Below are 20,467 nucleotides of genomic sequence, written 5' to 3'. Positions count from 1 at the left end.
CATAAGAGGATTGATATCACTCTCATGTCTGTATGTTCAATAAAAAGCCGAAGCTGGCAGCCGACAAGCTCAGCTTAGTTTAGCGACTGTAAATAGGGAAACCGCTAGTCTGGCTCTGTTCAAGGATAACAAAACTTGCATACCAGCATCTCTAAAGCTCACTGACTAGCATATTGTGTGTCATATGTTCAATCTAAACTGAACTAAACTAAAAAGCAAGCAATCCCCGTCTGTGTGTCCTTTGCATACGTCAAGAACCGTTCACCCGTTCTACTTCACACTCGGTGTGTGACGTGTGTATTGCTGGGGACCTGAGGGAGTGCAGTGTCGAATTTGGTGCAATTCGGACACGTGACGCGTTCAATATTAATAAAGTTGGAATAAACGAGCGATAGTGCTCCTTGCAGCGGGGGCGGAGCTTCAGATCTCCGCAGAATGTAGTCCGCTTCACTTTAGCTGCTGGATGTGCTAATGTTAGTCAAACTCTTCTTCACTTCCCTGGAGTCAACCAGCGATGATTGGTTTTTGACAACGCAGCTCTTCAGCTGTTTTCTGGTCTTTGTGCTAAGCTAAGCTAAAAGACTGTGGGCTCCAGCTACATGTTTTCTGTACAGATGTGAGGTTGGTATGAATCATCTCACTCCCAGCCACAACTCGTAAACCGGTGAGCGGTTTCCCCAAAATGTCAAACTATTCCTTTAATTTTGTACATGACCTTTTTATTGTCGTGACACTTTGCAAACAGATAACTGGATCAGGGTGTTGTCATACTTGAAAACAGAAATGCAGAAGTACGTAGCCTTTCGAGGATGAAGAGGAAGCTTATCCAGGTATTTGTTGAGAGATTACCGTTAGTTTGATAGGTTACTGAGGCCAGGCGACAAAGCCCCAGCCTAGTTCACTCCTTTGTGTTTTGACACCAGTGACACTGCTAAATGATTTGTATTTGTTCTACAGCGGGACAAAGTGTCATCTGGTATAATTCCTTAATCTGGATTCCTTTCCTTCTCTTTCACAATGCTGTGGCTTCACCATGACAACTGGCAACCAGGTCACAGGAAGTGGGTCAACCGAAGCTGACACAAAGAATAGGAGACCTTTCCATGAAGACAAGGAGGTGTTATTTGATATAATTTACCCTGTCTCGTGGAATTTATCAAGTCATGTTTTTTCACTTGCATGCAAATCAGAGCTTGATTGCAGTGGGACATTTAGTGCAAATGCAACTCATGGTGTGTTTCAGGTTTCATTACAAACACAAAAGAAGCAAAAACCAGTGATGCTTTAATGTAACCAAATCAAACCATATCTTGTGGTTCCATCATGGTAGTGTTCCCTGTTTTTCTCAGAAGGGAAGGTAGTGTCTCCATTGCTCTGTATAATCTACTGACACTGTCCACAAGTTTCATTGGGACTATTTCTTGGGTAGAAAGGGAGTGCCATTGAAAACGTTTGGCAGTGAGGTCTCTTCAGAGTAACCAGCACATTGTTTTTTGGAAACATACTTTACTCGGCAGCGACGACATAGTCTAACTCTAAAGAATTAGGGCCCGGGGTGATGCAGCAGAGCAGACAGCTAGCAACCTGTGACATCACCCACCTGTCACTCAAAGAGACCACGCCCTTAATTATGCACAACTAATCCTTAATATAAAATAAAACGGGTTAGTTATAACTCAAATTCATTCCCCTTTATAGTTGACTTGAACAGGTAAATTAGCTATAGAGTCAAATCCGTGGCCATTTGAGGAACTGTTTTTTTGGCACTTCCGCAGCAGCGGAGGTTGCCGCTTGTGGTGAACATGGTAAACCGGTAAACTTGCATGTTAGCATTGTCAATGTGAGCATGCTGACGTTAGCTTGTTGCACAAAGCACAGGTGTGGCTACATACAACCTCACAGGGCGGCTAGCATGGCTGTGGACGTGATAAAAGCATGTGTTAGAACAACAGAATTCTTACTTTACACCCGGATTTGAGCCCGTACATATTTGCTAATATGCGACTGCTGTCAACAATGTGCATGTGCTTGCTGGCCAAAACTTGATATATCAGTGTGCAACTTGAATTACTTTCATTTATTTAGTCTTTAACAGCCTATCATGTTCTTTTTCTTTTATGTTCAACATATATAATATAATATAATTATTGTATGTCTATGCACCTTTTTAGTCAATCAACAGTATGTAACATAAGTTAATGTGGTTAATGGTACAACCATGACACCTTCAATGTGAAGCAGTGAGCCTTCTCCTCGGTCCGTGCACCCCCCCTGCCAAAAAGATCAAAGGAGTGAAATGTGCTGACGCGGCCTACTCCCCGAGCTTCAGGCACGAAAGATGGTCCGGGGAAAAGATGATCCAGAGCGAACCAACTGTGGGCAACTCAACCCTGAAAGAAGAAGGAATGATGAGTCAGCAGAGAGCCAGATTAAACAACTCTCTTCTCATCACTCCAGGAACAGAGCTGACAAGTGGGCAAGTGGGGCAGCTACATGGTCAAAAATGTCATAACAACTAGGGCTGAGCACAAGTGTATGTGTTTTCCTGGCTTTAAAGGCTGCATTGCAGCAAAGTGATGTCATTTTTCGAACTTACCAGACTGTTCTAGCTTTTTACAATTGGTTATTTAATCCAAATATTTATCAAAAATTAAGTATTTTGTGAAAGACCCAATTGTCAAACCTACAATATTGTCACAGTATCGATATTGAGCTATTTTGTCAAAAACAGTAATTGATTTTTCTCCGTATCGCCCAGCCCTTATATCTTGATATAATATAGACCGTAATAAGGCTTTAATGTAGTATTTAGATAATTTGATATGCAAATATTTTCATATTGGAAGTTTTTCGTTACTTTTAGGAGTAGAATTTAAGAGGTTTTATCACTGATGAGTGAGTGGAGAGACAAACTGAAGCAACGACACAACACACAATGGAGCTGCATCATATCAACGTTATCACCATGACATTTTAAAAACTAGAAGGGCACTCGGAGAGTGCAGACCTCTGCCAAGGTCGTCTCCTTACCCAAAAAAATAACAATCCATGTATCCTCTTCTTGTGATTTGGATCTGCACCAAAATGTAGTCGGTTTCTTGGCACATGCTACACCATTCCACCAAGTGTCCTGGAAATCGAGCCAGTGGTATTTCTGTAATCTTGCTGACTAACAGACAAACAAAGCAGCCAACTGAACAGAAAACATTACCTCGTTGGTGGAGGTGATGAGCAGCTCTTATATATGTCTTCATATGGGGATATTAACACCACTATATGCAGCCATTTCACACAAAAATGTCCTCATTAAGATGCAACAAGAGTCACAAATTCAATTCAGATTCATGAGCTCTGCGGGAGAAGAAGTGTAAAAAATGTGAAACATCCAATTTAAAGCATCCAGAAAGCAAACTAACGATAAAAGTAAACTTAAATATACTCTGAGATTATAAAGTCATAGAATTGCGACAAAAAACTCAGAAATTCTCTGACATTCAAGTCACAAATTGTTCTCGTAATTGCTCCTCTGTGTCTGTCTGCGTGTACTGAACTGTTCCAGGCAGCTACTGTAGGTTGTTTCCTCTGGACCATGTTGTGTTAATGTGTGCTGTTACACAGACACAGTCAGCGGGGTCAGAGCCTCGCGGGGCTTTGGATAATTTCGGAATGTCTCCAGCTGTCTCGCGCCACGGTAATGCTTCCCTCAAGGACACGGAGTGGTGACCAGGAAACATTTGGATCTCTTATCTCCTCGTGGCAAACCGACATTCTTCAAGCTCCTCGAAGTTCTCCGTTGTCTCCGCCGATTAGCGTCCGCGTGGTTAGAAAATGTTCTGCCCCACGAGTGGGCCGCATTGTCTGATGGTGTGACGTCACTTTGATGACTCCTTGTTAGGAAAATTCACTCGAGACCAATGGAAAATCATAGGACATGTATTCTTGCAATAAGGGGACAGTTGATTCACATACAGTATACATGGATCAAGGCTGCTCGGAGATCTGTCTCCGAGCCTCTGATATTTATACTAAGTAAACAACAGTGTCACAGGCAATATACGTCACAAAAGGAAAACACACACAAATTGCCTTAATACAGCTACGTATCTGGACACTTTAACAATTGGTTCTCGCAGCCTACAAAGGTCACTTTTATAATCGGAAGACACCATGAAGTATTGATGCCGTCTACAACTTTATTTATCACTACAAGCAGTGCTGAGTGTTCTTTTAGATAGACTAAACAACTGCTGAGACAACTAGTGTCAGAGCACACATTATCATTAGTCATTTAGATTTTGACCCCAACACTCCTAAATCAAATTTAAAAGTTTACTGATTAAACATCATGTGGTTTAATTCACACCACAATTGAACGGTATGAAATTAGTAGTCGTTAAATGTGTTGGTAAAATGACACATTGTCCAACTTTATACTGAATGGTGTGCAGTTACAAGAGGGATTCAAATCGTGGCCCATTTTTGGCCCGTCACTGCAGTGCCCAGCAGCACACGCAGAGATGAACGGCGCCCTCTCCGGCGCCAGCTCTCCTGGGCTCCCTCTCACAATTTAATTGTGATTATTGTTTCGTAAACGTCCCTGAGTGAGTGCAGAACGAGTCATCAAACATTTTAAAAAAACGTAACAGAATCTAAAGATGCTCTGACTTCCGTTTTCACTGAGACTTTTAAAACTTCCAGTTGACTGAAGTGGCCCCTCTTAAAGAAAACATGGGTCCCGGCCTGGCCCCCTGTTGTTAACGGGTTAGAAGCGCCACTAGGGGCGTGAACTTTTAAAGCAAGAAGTAACACTTTCTTCCTCAAACACACATGGGTTTTTCTTTTTTTAAATGTGTGCTACTGTACATTATATTTTAGCATTTACAATCATCCTGTAACTGCTGCTTGTGGCCACAGTGACCGCTGTTCAAAAAAAGACAAAGGGGAAGGCAGGAGTGTTTCCCTTTATTGCTGGTTTGTGAACCATTCATTATTGTGCAGTAAAAAGGGTAAAGTTCAAACAGGGCGTTTTTTATTTATTCCGCAATTTCTGTGTGTGTGGTCCAGAGAGTGAGGACATGCATGTAAAAATAGATTACCAAGACGAGACGTCAAGTCGGCCGGAGTACAGAGACATCAGCCCTGTGAATGAACTGACTGTGGATGAGCCCAGTCAGTCAGCAGACCCACAAGACCAAACCTTCAATTTACTTTTCTTTTTTTATAAGGTATTGCGGTAACATGCCAGACACTACAGCATAACTTAAAGTACAAACCATGAAAGTAGAGGGGGGGGGGGGGGGGGGGGGTCGCACACTGATCAATCTTGTTGATGTTGAAGAAGTCCTGTGAGGCCGAAACATCACCAGAATGAAACAAATGCGTGTGAAGCTTTTTTTCCATTACTAGTGTTAAAAACACAAAAAGCCTTAAAAACCATTTAGGTTACGAAATGAATTTAATAGAGTGCTGCAGGAATGAGTCCTAAAACCAGGAGATGAGTCAGCATTCCCTCGTCTCGAAGTCAATGGACTGAAGTCCAAGGTGTAAAGTGTGAAGAGGAAGGGAGCCAGAACGGTTCCTTGTGGGGCCTCCATGCAGCAGGACACCAGGTCAGACTCACACTCCCATAGCCGCACATACTGTGGGCGGTTGGTGAGGTAGTCCAGGCTTCTACAGCTTGTCCCTCAGAAGCGTGGGCTGAATAGTGTTCAAGGCACTGGAGAAATCGAAAAACATGACTCTCACAGTGCTTCCAGCCTGCGGGTGAGAGAGGCATCTATGTAGAAGGTAGATCTACCCCAATGCCAGGTTGGTAGGCAAACTTAAGTGGGTCCATTGATGGGCTCACCAGGAAGTGGAGATGGACAAGGACCAGCCTCTCCAGGGTCTTCATCAGTGTCAGTGCCACCGGTCTGTAGCTGTTGGGGTCCTTGGGGTGCGATGTCTTTGGCATTGGTACCACATGGGATGTTTTCCACAGCTGTGGCATTCCCCCCAGCTTCAGGCTCAGGTTGAAGACGTGCTCCACTATCCCACACAGCTGGTCTGCACAGGACAGAAGCCTCGAGCTGGCTTGTGGTTGTGATGAGGTGCGGATCACAGGAAGGTAAGATGGTGCTGTAGTGTTTGAATTCATCGATAAAGTGCAAGAAAAGTTGGCTTGGTTTGCAACTTACAACAACGCACTTCCTGTCTGTGGCCGGCTGGTCCTGGTTCGGTGGCTGTGTGGTGCTACGGTCTTAACTTCACACAGCTGGAGTCTACGGCATCATCAGAGCTTTAAGTTCATTAGGCTATCTGTGTCAACACGCTGTCGGGGCTCTCCCCACTTAAAGTCACATTGACTGGAGTCAGAGGAGTAAACAAACACCACAGATACCATCTGCCCGGTCGGGCCTGGAGCAACGCAGGGAAACACTAAGACCTCTGGTTTCATAAGCAGCTTTCTGGACCAGCAGAAAGTGCTCATGTATATATCGAGGTCAAGCCTTCGCAGATTCTGCGTGTTAACTTCTTATGAGCACGCGATGCAAACTCTTAACAAGTACGTACCAATGCATAGGCCTACGCTTGAGGCGTGACCGGGTCATTTCAGGTTGGTTAAACAAAACAACATCAAGTCTTTAACACTGTTCTTTTAAGCTCAGATACAGAACAGACTAAGCTGGATGACACGGGGCCATAAGTTGATGAAACATTGAAACAGACTGTGAGCTAACAAAGAAGTGGGGAGGAGCACAAAGCCAGATGCAGCAGTACACGTGATACGCGCAGCCACAAGGCCCCTAACACTGCACTGTATCTTGTGGGTGGCCAATAACAATCCTCATCCTTGTCCTTCGCGAGGCCTGGGAGACGTGGGGGGGGAGGGCACAATGGTGCACAGTAACGATAACAGAAAGTCCACACAGAGACAAGACGCAAACATTACAAAGGCGAGGAGAGGGAGAGGAGTAGAAACGTGAACAAAAACTGTTCAACAAAAGGGGAAGTGACTGCAGTCCTAAGAAACAATCTAACTCGGGGGGGGGGGGGTGTTTTTACGTAAAATGTGTTTTGTGATCTTGTGATTTCCGAACGAGCCTGATAAACATCCGTTGAAAATGAATTAGCCCAAGTGCAGGGCCCACTTCCTGACTGACCGGCATTGGGTCTGCATAGGTCGTGTGGCCCGCTAGAACCAAGTTACGATTCTGGGCAGGGGACTACAAGGGAAAAACTGCGATGTGTGAAAATGATTGGAGATTATGTCATTGCACAACATTCCCGCTTAACCTCACAGAAAAGGGGCTGCGTTTTTTACTTTTTTTTTTTTACAATAAACTGCTCGGAAAACATGACTTCACTTACCCGCCCTGCAGAATGTCTGAATGGAAACCCCGGCGTGCGAAGAATTGATTACCATCTTGATTGTGGCCTCGAGACCTGGAAAAGATATTAAGCTGAGCCCGCAGATATGCGGTCCTCGCGAAGCCCTAAGGTTTGGACGTTAATGCCCTGGATCCATGCTTGTGCAACATTTCCACATGTTGTCGGGGTCACACCAACCAAATTCTTCATTTTCCTCCATTTGGTAATGTCTGCTTGCAAACCAAACGTCTCTGAACGCAACCTTTGGACCAATTAGACTGTGCAGTAACGGGGTAAATATCTGGGGGACAGGAATTTGAGGGCTCTGGGTGAAAAAGCATCTTTCTGCTTAGGAATTGAAGCACTATAAACCTTTTGAAATCCTGCCTAGCATTCTCAGTATACAGACGCATATGTTTTTTTAATCATGGCAAACATTTGTTTTTAAAACCTGGACAAGGATAGATATAATTTTTAAAAGCATTAATTCTACATCTACATGTGTAGCACTTGGCTGTACAGAGCAGTTGTGCCTGTGTTGACACCTTTGCCATCTCTTAGTCAACTCGTGATCTCCTTTAATCCCATCAAGCAGGTCAAGAAACTCATCTTGGGACTGAGCAGACTGCCATCGAGAGACAGGTCAGTCCAAACTGGACAGCGTCAGTGAGCGCCACTGGGATCAACAGTAAGGCAGGGCAGGCTTCTTCCATCACAGCTGGCCATGGAGGGGGGGGGGGGGGGCTGTACTGATGATCATTGTCATCATCACCAGCCAGACTGAAGCATAAAAGTGCTTCTGAGGTCCGTAGCAGTATGGCAGCACAAAGTCAAAGATGCAAGTTTTTTCAGCATTTATTGAATGTTTGGACTTCCTCAAAAGAGGGAAAAATTCAAATGAACATCAAACAAGGCTTTTAGTAACTCTTAGTAACTTACAGGCAACGTTTTTACATGAGAAGTATGTTACTAGCTGGGGCCAGACAGTCTTGTGAGTGCTAACTAGTTAATTTATGGGCCCTGTCTTCACCACAATGGTAGTGGGAGGTCTTTAACGTGGATTCAAGGTCCGTTTGAACGGTTATCTTAAGGAATCATGTGTGTGCGCAGTAAAGTTATCCCGTCCGTCCGTCCCACCACCATGTGGTTGAGGGGACGAGACTAAACCGGTTCATACGTGGATGGGAGGCCGGTTTCAGCTGGCTGCGTTGCTGTAGCAACGAGCTCTCTATAAATACTGTGGGATCATTTTTCCGGCTTGCACACCAGCTCAGTCTCGACGGAAGCGACACGCCAGCGTTACTTTTTTTTAATCCCAGCATTCTGGTCTAATGGACACACTCTTTGTAAATGCTTTTTAAGGTGAGTTAAGGATTTTAAATGTCGTACTAACGTTACTAGTCACGTTTTACAGGCGCTTAAGCGTCAATAAACGGTAATTAGTTGGCTGAATCTGTTATGGCGGCTTAAGAAGGACAATGAGATAGTGGTTGCTATTGTTGCTTTTACGTCATTTTAAATCAAAATTGAGTAGCTCTTAAGTGTGTACGTTAATTACCAATACGACGTGTCCGGTGTAACAGTGGGCTGGTTAGCTAACGTTATCTAGCGATAATTAAATCCTTTTTAAAACCACGCTAACCAACCGGAACAACGTTAGCCTGTAATGTCGACTTCACAGAGCCACAGACCTGTTGTGTTTGCGCTACGCTCAACAAGTTATTTTAATTTTTCAATTGGCTGCGTTAACTCTGCTAAACCACGTTACAAGTAACTTCAAATGCTAAATCGCCTCATGGCAAGAAGGGCTCTAAACGGAACCGGCATAATGACGTCGACCTCGTATGTCCGTCGCCGATTGGTTCATTTTTGTGCCACTCCTTTGATGTTAAAGGCGGATCTTCTTTGTGATTGGATTAAGTCTGCGCTGGGCAGGGTTTAAACACTTGGTCCCTTCAGTGACTTCTCTGTGCAGACGGTGTCTCGTACCGTTAGTCATGACTCATGACATAATTATAAAATGGAGCGCTATTAAACACTGTGTCCCTGAAGTCTGGTCATTTATGCGCTAATTATAATGGTATTAATCAAAGAATCCTTAATGTTGTGTTTTATTTATAGATACAAAAACTTTAGTAGCTTATACATTTATATTGTGGGTGAGTCCGTAGATATTTGCTGACCCAGCTTTTCCCCCTTCAGGATATGCAGTTAAAATACCGTCAAATGCTCTCGTTTACAGAATCATCAGTCTAGGAAGACGCACACTGCCTACTCAGCAGGCCCGGGCCTTGAGTCATATTTGAAGGGATTTAACTTCACTGGTGAGCCGCCTTGGCTTCTCTGCACCTGAGTAAACTACAACACTAAATTCCATCTCTTTCCTATCCAAGTAAGTGTCTCAGCTTGATTTCAACACTGCGTAGTTATCTTTGGCAGATAAAACTGCGACAAAATTATCAATTCAATCAAGTGACGCGTTTTTGAGAAATGACTTACACTCGTTTGTCTTAGACGTTCCCATGAGTTGGGATTAAAAATGTGTAATCAAGGACACAAGAGACGCTGAATGTAATGTGGATGTGTCCTCCGCTCTCCTCTCTCAGTTTACTGGTGACCAATCGAGAGGACTTCTTGTGACCATGAATACTGCCACTCCCACCGAGTTTGACTTCTCTTTCTTGGAAGAGGGCTTCTCTGCCCGGGACATTGTTGAGCAGAAGATCAACGAGTCATCCATGACGGTGAGCGTCCTGTGCCGACATTGTTTAGTGGGTACTCAGAATAGCCCCGCTGGGTTGGGTGCTGAATGTCAACAGGATGCGCCTGACATCTTACACCTGTGTTCAGGTTACTGGTATTGCATTGAGTGAAATGTATGTCCTTTACTTAACTCTTCAGACCATGGTGGTGCAAATAATAATAAATCATTTTGTGTATTACACACATGGTGTTCATTGTTTGCAGTGTATCGTGGATGATGGAGGATGTTTTTGTTAAACGCACCTGCACCTCTTTATTTTTCCCCACAGGATGACCGGGACGCCTTCTACGTCTGTGACCTGGGAGATGTGCTAAAGAAACACCTGCGCTGGGCGAGGGCCCTGCCTCGCGTCACTCCTTTCTATGCCGTCAAATGCAACGACAGCCAGGCCGTGGTCATGACCCTGGCGTCCCTGGGAGCCGGCTTTGACTGTGCAAGCAAGGTGCGCATTGGAAACGTCCCGTGGCACTAGACGTTCTGAGAATAACGCAGCACAAAAGCTGTCGTAGCGATTAGCTGAAATTGTACTGGCAGCTTGTGTTTTTAAATTTGCTGACTGTCTGCATTGTCCCCCCTCCACTTCTAGACGGAGATCCATATGGTTCAGTCTCTGGGAGTGGCTCCAGGCAGAATCATCTATGCCAACCCCTGCAAGCAAGCTTCTCAGATCAAGTATGCGTCTGCCCATGGGGTCCAGATGATGACCTTTGATAGCGAGGTGGAACTCATGAAAGTGGCCCGCTGTCATGACAATGCCAAGTGAGACATTTTTACCATAATATGAAGACTTTAGTTTATATTTAATGTTTATTGTATCTGCCCTCTTCCCTCCTCCCACCCACCCCCCCCCACTAACTCTTGTTCCTGCTTTGTGCCCAGGCTGGTGCTGCGTATTGCCACAGATGACTCAAAGGCAGTGTGTCGCCTGAGTGTGAAGTTTGGGGCCCCACTCAAAGCTTGCCGTGGTCTTCTAGAGCGTGCTAAGGAGCTGGGGCTGGATGTGATCGGCGTCAGCTTCCACGTCGGCAGTGGCTGCACTGACCCGGAGACCTACAGCCAGGCTATCGCCGATGCCCGCTGCGTCTTCGATTTGGGGGTGAGTTGTGACAGAAATGCATGTGCATTATGTGGGTTTTCACGCAGCAAAATTAACTGAGACTCTGATTTATGTAAACTTCAGGATGAGCTGGGCTTCAACATGGACCTGTTGGACATCGGAGGAGGTTTCCCCGGTTCAGACGAAGCTGAACTCAAATTTGAAGAGGTAACTTGCTTTTCTAATGTTTATCCTGTGCGGCTAAACATGTCTGTTTTTGACTTAAAACAAAACAAGATAAATAAGCTCCAACATCAGTAGTACTAGCTCATGGTAATTCCCTTTTTATTATAATTTTCTTAATAATAATTTCTTCTAGATCACAGCAGTAATCAGCCCGGCCCTGGACAAGTACTTCCCTGCTGACAGCAGTGTTAAGGTGATCGCTGAGCCAGGGCGCTTTTATGTGGCCTCTGCTTACACACTTGTTGTCAACATCATTGCCAAGAAGGTCATCGTGGACGACGAGTCGGCCTCTGACGGTAACAGCCTTGATTTAGGAAAACAAGTTTACTCTGAAAATACATTTGTAACATTTGTCAATATTAAAAATGATTTTATGCTTTCTTCAGAGGAAGACGAAGGGACCAATGATAAGACTCTGATGTACTACGTCAACGATGGAGTGTATGGATCCTTCAACTGTATACTCTATGACCACGCTCACTGTTTGCCAACACTACTTAAGGTAAGTGAAAGTGGAGGATTGAAGAAGTGGCAGATCTAGTCATACACGTGGGTCAGTGGCAGGTGAAACGGAGGTTGACGGTTTGTGCTTCTCCCCTCTCTTTGTACTAATAGAAGCCAAAGCCGGATGAGCGCATGTACCCCTGCAGTATCTGGGGCCCGACATGTGACGGCCTTGACCGCATCGTTGAGCAGTGTGACCTGCCTGACCTGCAGGTGGGCGACTGGCTGATCTTTGACAACATGGGGGCCTACACCGTGGCCGCCGCCTCCACCTTCAACGGCTTCCAGAGACCCGACATGCACTACGTCATGTCCCGCACTGCCTGGTGAGTAGACGTCACAAAACCTGGAAGTTTGGTTTAGTTTTTTTTAAATTGGGTGACTGTGGCTCAGTGGTAGAGCAGGGTCGTTCTCCAATCAGAGGATCGGCGGTTCGATCCCCGGCTCCACTAGTCCATGTGTACAAGTACAGTCCATTTACCAGTAATTTAGCCAGGATAATTCCATTCAGCTTCTGAAGCAAGCAATGTAAAAAAAAATGTCACATAAAGGAGACAACAGACTTTCATCAATTGTGAGGAACCTGTTTAGATTGTCAGTGTTTCTTCAGAGAATCTAACTTATCTGTGCGTTGTCCTCTACAGGCAACATGTGCAGCAGATCTGTTCCCAGGGCATGCCAGCTGCTGCGGAGGAGTCCTGCCTGTTAGAAGTGCCAGCCTGCTGCGGTCGAGAGAGCAGCTTGGAGCTGCCCACTAAGCCCTGCCAGGCCCATGTGGTTTAAACATCTACTGTACATCACAGCCATGTTCTCCAGACCTAGCACCCTTTTGTTCTAAATTATTGACAAGGGGTTCTGTATGTCCTGTATTTTTTTATTTTTATTTTTTTTCTCCCCTAATGTACGTTGTCATTTCAAGGCCAGTTACTTGACAGGAGAATGAGAGGGACACGCTGCTGCACAACTTTCTGTGTTCTGTATGGAAGTGGGGTTCAACTCTACTCAATGAGGCTGAATCACACTCTGAGCGTCTCTGTGTTCCAGACAGAGTATTACGGGGCAACTCTGTACTCCAGCTCGTTTCTGCAGCCCCCCCCCCCCCCCGGCACCAATTTTGAGGGAAACTGACTGTTGGAACTGGAGTACAGTAGTTAATGAAGAAGCTACTTTTTCCAAACTGAAACAGTGCGGGTAGATAAACCATCTCTTTTGCTGAATATATTGCAAAGCTACTTCCCTCAATGTTTCCCGTGACCGTAGAGCTCACAGCACGTGAAACTGTAGCAAAAGTCAAGAGGTGACGGGTCACTCATGCTATTATTTAAATACCAGCAAAATTGCTTTAGTCTCAGGCAATCGCCAGTGCTGACTGACCTTTAACACCCTGTTAACATCTGGAGTCAACTTACAAAGAGGTGGTTGGAGGGGTGATTTACATCCTCAAAAAATGGCTGCTATGTTTATATTTATCTTTTCCACGATCTCCACTTCTGTACAGAACCTCTCAAGTGTTAATCCTCAAGATGTCAATATTTCAAGAAACACACTTGTCTGTAGCGTTTGAATGAATCGGACAGCGCTATGGACACACTAAAACATCGTTCTGGTCACCTGACACTACAGGATCCACCACAATACAATACATCTTCAGGATTAATACTTACAACGCAGGGACTCAAGAAGCAGACTGCTCCTCTCCTCTTCTCCGCCTTAATATTCTTATTTTGTATTTGTTTTGTAACGTGTATAAGTCTGCTCATGATATGATTTAAGGTGTGAACACCATACATCTGAAATGGATACGAAAGAGACGGGATCGCAAAGTCATAACGCTTTCCTATGGAAACTTTTTTGAAGTTTTGTATTTTTTTAATAAATAAAGCATTAGGTGCAGAGCTGAAGAATGGGTGTTGTGTGTTTTATAACGTATGGGACAAATTTTGAAAAACCAGTACATTACTGCTTGTAAAGTAATATGGACCATAGAACATGAATTACAGGATATTTTTAGAGCTCCATCTAGTGTTCACAGCAGGAAGAGCTTGAGTACAGTTATCTGTACTCACAACTGTTTCAGACACGCACACAAGGTAATTGATTTTTGCATACTTGTGTAGAATACTCTCCTAAGTTAAACCTTTACAAACAGCACTCTGGATCAGATGTGGTTTGGTATGTAAATGACCCCCCAGCTCAATCCTGACCTTTTATAGAGCAGCTGGATTATTTAACATGCCTCAATCTGAAAGACACCAAATGAACTTTGTTCCAGAGAGTCACTTCATCTCCATAACAGCTTTCAGTGAAATTACATCCCAAACTAGTATTAACGTCTTCGTCATGAAATCGTTGGCCTTCTTTACAATTAATGTTAAGGCTAATACTTTATTATTACAGTTAGAAACTTGAGCATTGGATAAAAATATGTCATTATGTAGCTTATATTTATTACATATATATATATATATATATATATATATACATACATACATGTTTTTCGGGAAAATTCAGGCTGTATTGATTTGACACTTGTTTGTGTCTTTGTGTTGTCTCCCATCTTGTTGCAGATTAATTATCCTTACAGGACAAACTCAAGGATCAAAGGAGGTGCAGTTCTGCAGTGTCCGAAGAAAATATAAGTATTTATTTATTTACAGTACACAGCCCGTCGCGACGAAACACTGTCTTCACAGACACTACACATTCTCTTATATACGACTCATCTGAAAGATAATATGATAAAAAATGTAAAGATTAAACACAGAAAAAGTCACTTTTGACATTGTACACTATACACCATTTGAATAGTGTGTATTGTAGGTAGAAAGCAAAACAAAACCATATCACAAACATATGTGTACCTTGCGTTTGCAATGTAGTTGTGTCTTCATCTTTGGTTCTGTATACAATCAGTGTGTGACGACACTGTTAAATACATAGTTTGGGGTTTTAGGAAATACACTTTCAATTCACATTCTGGCAGAGGGTAAGATGAGATGATTGCTATCAAATGCAAAGGCTTAGCCTCACACATAGAATGGAGACGGGAGAAACGGCTTGCCTGGCTCTATTAAAAGGTAACAAAAAATCTGTCTAGCCAAACTACAGCTAAATTAACTCGCTATATTTCATTCATTGCAAGTGTCAGAGAAACATCAATGAACTAATGATTTTACCACGGGGAAAACGTGCATATAATTGTTTCCTGGCAACCCGCAAATAATTTATGGCTGTGTGTGTGACACTATGATGTCACCACGGCCACGCCTTTCTGCTCATAATGCTTCCTGATGTACTCCGTGATGGCGCTCTCATTATTCAGCTCTTTCCTGAACACCATGATGTAACACTTCGGGGCCAAGTGACAGCCGAGGATGCTGTAGCTGGAAATGAGGATGGCCGCGCTCTCGATGGCACTCTTGTACAGCGCGATCAAACTGATATAAATGGGGATGAATAAAAATCCAAACGATCAAAAACAGCAGCATGCTGATCGTGATCAAACTCGCATTGTTATACAAATCTGGCAACTGTTTGCCTTTGAATGCAAACAGGAAGCAGATGAGGGCCAAGAAAGCATTGTAGGCCAACATGGCAATAAAGAACTTATAGGAGCCTTTCTCACACTGCTTCAGGATGCTCTCCCTAAATATCTCTTCATCAGCAGGGATAATGGCAAAGCCATGGCACGCACAAGGCCAACTGGATCCCAGTGGCGATTGTCACCACGGCCGCCAGCTGGTGGAGCCTCTTCGCCCAGGACTCTTTGTTCAGTTGAAAGCTGAAGCCTACTAAGATCTGGAGCAGGTTGGCAAGAATGCAGGAGATGCAGAGGGAGAAAGCGATGCCGAAGAGAGGCAGGCCTACCATGCAGGAACCATTGGTGGGTTTTCCCGCAAAGCTAAAGGAAAGGCAGAAGCAGGCCAGCAAGGAAAAAAGCTCCAAGAGGCACAAGTAGCCTCCAACGGCCTTCACAACGGGAGTGCCTTGATAGATGATAAACAAAACAGCAAACACAATGGTAACAGTTATACCGAACACTCCCAAGGCACTCAAGAAGATAACGAAGGGTTCCGACAAATGTAGGAATTTGACAGTTTTCTCCAAACAGCTATCCCTCTGTGGAGACGAATACTGCTTTGCGCCGCATCGTTTACACTCCTCGCCTATGGGGAGGGAACACAGAAAGTTAACGGCGTGAGGAAAGTTTGAAGAATTTTTAGCATATTCATCAGGAAGAATAGAATTCCATCAAAAAGTGTTATTTAAATTAAAGCAACGAGAAGAGAGGAGAGTGAACACGAATGAATGATACCAAAGGAACTAAACATTACAAAAGAGCAGAGCAGATCACAGGTCTGGTTAAATCATACAATCCCAAAGACTATCATTTACATTATTGATTTGTTCAATGCACTTACTCAGGGCTTGTCATATATTTAAGTATATATACAGTATAGCTGTGTATAAAATGTTTTGTTGTTTTCCATAATCTGCATGAAGATGTTACACAGAAGAGTCCAACCCAGCTTTCCAGTCTGTCCAGTAAATCATTTTTGTTGACTGTATCGAATGGACCTCTGAGATCAAATAATGTTAAGACTGAAACTTTTCTACAAGCCACAATTTTGCAGATTGGTGATACATATTTCATGTGTCATTTCGGCTCTGCAAAAATGATGGTTCTATTAACATTTTAAGCTTGATATCAGGGTGGAGTTTAGGCCTCAAATCATGCAATATGTAATGGTTGACTCAAACTATACATTTAAATTGTGCACCATAATACATTTAGCATTAACAAAACAGGTTTTAAAATTGTTAAGAATAGCAATATTTAATCAAGAATTCTTACATTTTCCATATTGGGTTATCAGAAACGAATTATGTTATATCAATCTCAAACTATTGTTACAATTTGTTGTACACTCAGCAGGTAGCGATCCAATCCATTCTAATTCTCCCTACGTGAATGTGATGATATGCTCATTTATGTATCCATACTAGGGATCCTCTTAGAAGATAGGATTTGTATTATTTGAGGTGGTGGATATTTCATATGGGGAGAAAATACTTACCCTTTCTAGCAGAAAACTCTCCATCTGCACATGGAATACAATAATTGCAGCAACTTTTGTTTTGCATTTTCAACTCTTGCCCTGGTTTACATGTTTTAGAACAGTTGTAAACCGATACCTTTGAAAAGACAAAACAGAATTAGTACAACATGTCATCATTTTTTGAGAAATAAATACACAATGAGATTCTGACCTTACCTTCACACTGTGCATATTTTTAACAAGATCATCTGGGACTTAGATTTTTCCATACGGAAGGTATTCTCCAATGGTTTCTATTTGTGTGTGCTGTTTGGATTCAGTCATGTTCCAATACAAAATATCATATCCTAATCCGGGGTCTCCATTGGAGTCAAAGAATATATGTGTATTGTTTACAGTGAAGTTTACATTCTTGATTTCCATAAAAAGCTGTGGAGACAAACATGGAGTGAAAGTTTCTTGTTATTGGCTCTATTACTAGCAACATTTCAAATCCTAAAACATGAAATATTTCATTCAGTTTAGAATTTTGCAGAGTAAGTAAATTACAATGAGAAATACATTTTTGTTTGTTTAAAAGAGTAGTTAGACATTTTATTTAACTCCTTTTCTTGCAGAGTTTTCGGTGAGAAGACCGATACGATAAGGCTGTATGGCCAGCAGCTGGTTAACTTAGCTTAGCATAGGGACTGGAAACAGCCAGCCTGGTTCTGTTAAACAATAACAGAATCTGTACCAGCACCTCTAAAGCTCAGCAATTAACACATTATTACTGTTTTATGTATGTAAGGACTATTCTTGGCCAGGAGCAGTAGGCTAACTTGTGGAAGTTTCCACTTTCCCAGTAACCCCCCGGTGAGGATAAGACAACCTTAACCATCTGGCCGGACGTTCGCAAATTGAGTGTTTCATCTATCCTAACCTATCCTATCCTATCCTAACCTTAACCACCTCGCAAGAGTTTCGCACACAAAAAACCTTTGGTGGGTACACATTCTAGCATCGATCCTTCTTGAAAAAAAGGATTAACCAATGATATAACCTGCTAATTAGTAAGGTTTAGAGGTGCAGGTACTGTTTGGGGAGAGCCAGGCTAGGTGTTTCCCCTCTGTTTCCACTCTTCATGCTACACTAAGCTAACCAGCAGCTGGCTGTAGTCTTATACCAGAGACAGCCCACTGAGAGGCAGCTTCCTGTGTCTGTGTCACATGGGTTTTACCACTGCCCTGCCGCTTAAGGAAACCAGTCCAGTAACTCCAATGGGAGAAGTGAACGTTAACACAGGTTATGACCGACTCTTTCTCTCCATAGTCACCGAAGTGAATATTGGACTGTATTTACCACATAGAGAGAGGGGTAACAATCTTCTCATTAAACTCTGCAAGAGAGAAAATAAGCATATTTCCAAAAATTCACATAAATTTGCAATGCAAGATAACTTTACTGTACCTCCTGGGCTGTAAATTCGGTGCTGTGTTCACAGTGATGGTTGTCACACTTTAGCACGCTCCTAAGACCCTCAGCAATGACCTGAACAGCTAAGTAGATATTGTATGACATATCCTGGTCAATGTAATTGGCCAAGCAGCTTGGGTCCAGACATTGCTTGGATGTTTGGTTGTTAGTTAGCGAGCAGTTACTTTCACCGTTCTCCTCAGGCTGATCAGAACAGAGTGGACAATGAGTCAGGTAATCCTCTAGAAGGCCGTTAGTGGTCCCGTTGAACATTGAGATGACATAGTCTTTAAAACCAGGCACCTCGTTCCTCCTGGAGACAAACCCGAAAACCTCCCCAGCCACCTCAATGCCTGGCAGTGTAGATACCTTCATAGAGGTGGACCACGCATCGGTTGCAATCCACGTTCTGTTGAGGCTGCGTTCGATAGCTGCTACCATTATGACTGCAACATTAGATTCCTTGGTGAACAAGATGACGGCCTCAGCGGAGGACTCATTGATTTTGCTCATCAGATCAGCCAGGCAGTTATTGTTCTGGGAAAAGTTACCCGGCAGGACGAAGATGAATTCGTTGCAGACATCCTTCATTTTACTGAAAAGGTCCTCGAGGTTCTCACTTCCGTACTTCCCATACTCATCAACACTTGTTACAATGGCCACTGACTTCCAATTGAACTTGGTAACCAGCTCAGCAATGGCCTTTGTCTGATGTTCATCACTGGGTATCGTTCGCAGAAAAGTGGGGAACTTCAACTTCCTGCTAAGCAGCTGGCTAGTCGCACCATAGCCAATCTGTAACAAACAGGAAAAAATCATGTAGAATTTGTTCTGCATGCTGTTTGCAACAGTGACGAATTTAAACTGAAAGACAAAGGATTATATTTATTACCACTATTGCATTATATGTTATGGAAGCTTCATAATCTCATCATTAATCTCAAACGACGCAGAGGCATCCCAAAACTTTTGCATTTCTATCTAACAGTAGTTAATATGACACCATCAGGTACAGAGAAGACAAACCTGGGTAACAGATGACACAGCAACAACTCGTGCAACAGCTATTGACACTTCAGAAGAAGATTCCCCAATCACGGCCTTCGTTTCGGGTTCGGTTAGAGCAGATTGAAAGCGTGTAGGTACTAAACAGCTCTGAGATTCTGACTGGCGCCTCAGCAACTGGAGGGTAGCTCTGACGGCGAGGCTGACGTCTCCACACGTGTCATAGATGTCATACCCTATGGTGAAGTTGGGTAGAACCCTCGGCGTGCGCTGGTTTATTTCTCTGATGGCGTGTATCATCACTTGACTGCGAATGAACTTTTGGATGTCATAGTTACAAAAATTGACAGAGGATGGATGGAATTTCCGAAATGATTAGTTTGTCTTATAGTCTTGTAAAATGGATTGATTTCGATGGGAGCATACTTACCCACTACAGGAGAGTTGTCCGGACACTGTGCTACGATCGGTTTCTCCGTGAATAGGGAAAACTCCTCCAATGATGATGTCCCCAGGAGAGTATGCGTGTAGAGAAACATTCTCTCCCAAACAAGGGCAAAATACAGCCATGATACTCACAGAGACCCATAATAACAAGAGCATTGTGGATACACAGGGGAAAACACATGCAGGCATTTGCTCCCCTCTCTAGAGGACTGGTTCCTAAACAACAGCTACGTATATCTGCACCTTGTGGGAAGTCGGACTGGATCATTTGCATTGTCAGATGGAATCTGTCACCTGATGCAAAACAACCGCTGACACTTACTCAGTAAGAGTGATTTGAATTAGTTACAGGAGAGGATTCATTCGGTTTTAAATAATGTGTGTATGATTTCTTATCTGGATGAGAGTTTAGACAAGCCATGTGTCTGTATTTGTCTGGTGTGTTATGTTTGCTTATTTGAATAGGGATGATGCGGAAATAAACTTAAACTTTTCTATTCTTATTTTCTGCCCCCTTGGCAGGTAGGTAGAAAAAACATTAAACATATAACAAAGGGGAAAGGGAGCAGCATTATGAATGATCTTGAATATTTAAAAAAA

The 20,467-nt window shown here is 43.3% G+C and overlaps 1 protein-coding gene and 1 pseudogene across 2 annotated transcripts; one reads left to right on the top strand and one right to left on the bottom strand.

Annotated features, from left to right (window-relative positions):
* Positions 1–8,626: 8,626 nt before the first annotated feature.
* Positions 8,627–13,010, top strand: odc1 (ornithine decarboxylase 1). Its single transcript, XM_079174592.1, has 11 exons — positions 8,627–8,712; positions 9,593–9,742; positions 9,957–10,094; positions 10,383–10,556; positions 10,701–10,873; positions 10,994–11,210; positions 11,295–11,378; positions 11,530–11,692; positions 11,783–11,898; positions 12,012–12,226; positions 12,545–13,010. Exons 3-11 carry the CDS (start codon positions 9,993–9,995, stop codon positions 12,681–12,683), a joined length of 1,383 nt encoding a protein of 460 aa, XP_079030718.1. The 5' UTR covers positions 8,627–8,712; positions 9,593–9,742; positions 9,957–9,992; the 3' UTR covers positions 12,684–13,010.
* Positions 13,011–15,144: 2,134 nt separating this feature from the next.
* LOC306707349 (G-protein coupled receptor family C group 6 member A-like) lies at positions 15,145–19,720 on the bottom strand (annotated as a pseudogene). The gene is made up of 5 exons: positions 19,442–19,720; positions 18,410–19,210; positions 17,232–17,389; positions 16,216–16,223; positions 15,145–16,066 (listed from the first exon to the last, which is right to left on the bottom strand). The product of its transcript is annotated as a G-protein coupled receptor family C group 6 member A-like (transcript).
* Positions 19,721–20,467: the final 747 nt, after the last annotated feature.

Source organism: Pholis gunnellus, assembly GCF_910591455.1.
Source record: "Pholis gunnellus genome assembly, chromosome: 15".
NCBI classification, from domain to species: domain Eukaryota; kingdom Metazoa; phylum Chordata; class Actinopteri; order Perciformes; family Pholidae; genus Pholis; species Pholis gunnellus.
The sequence above is the reverse complement of the archived record's forward strand: the minus strand, read 5'-3'. Positions and strand labels throughout refer to the sequence as shown.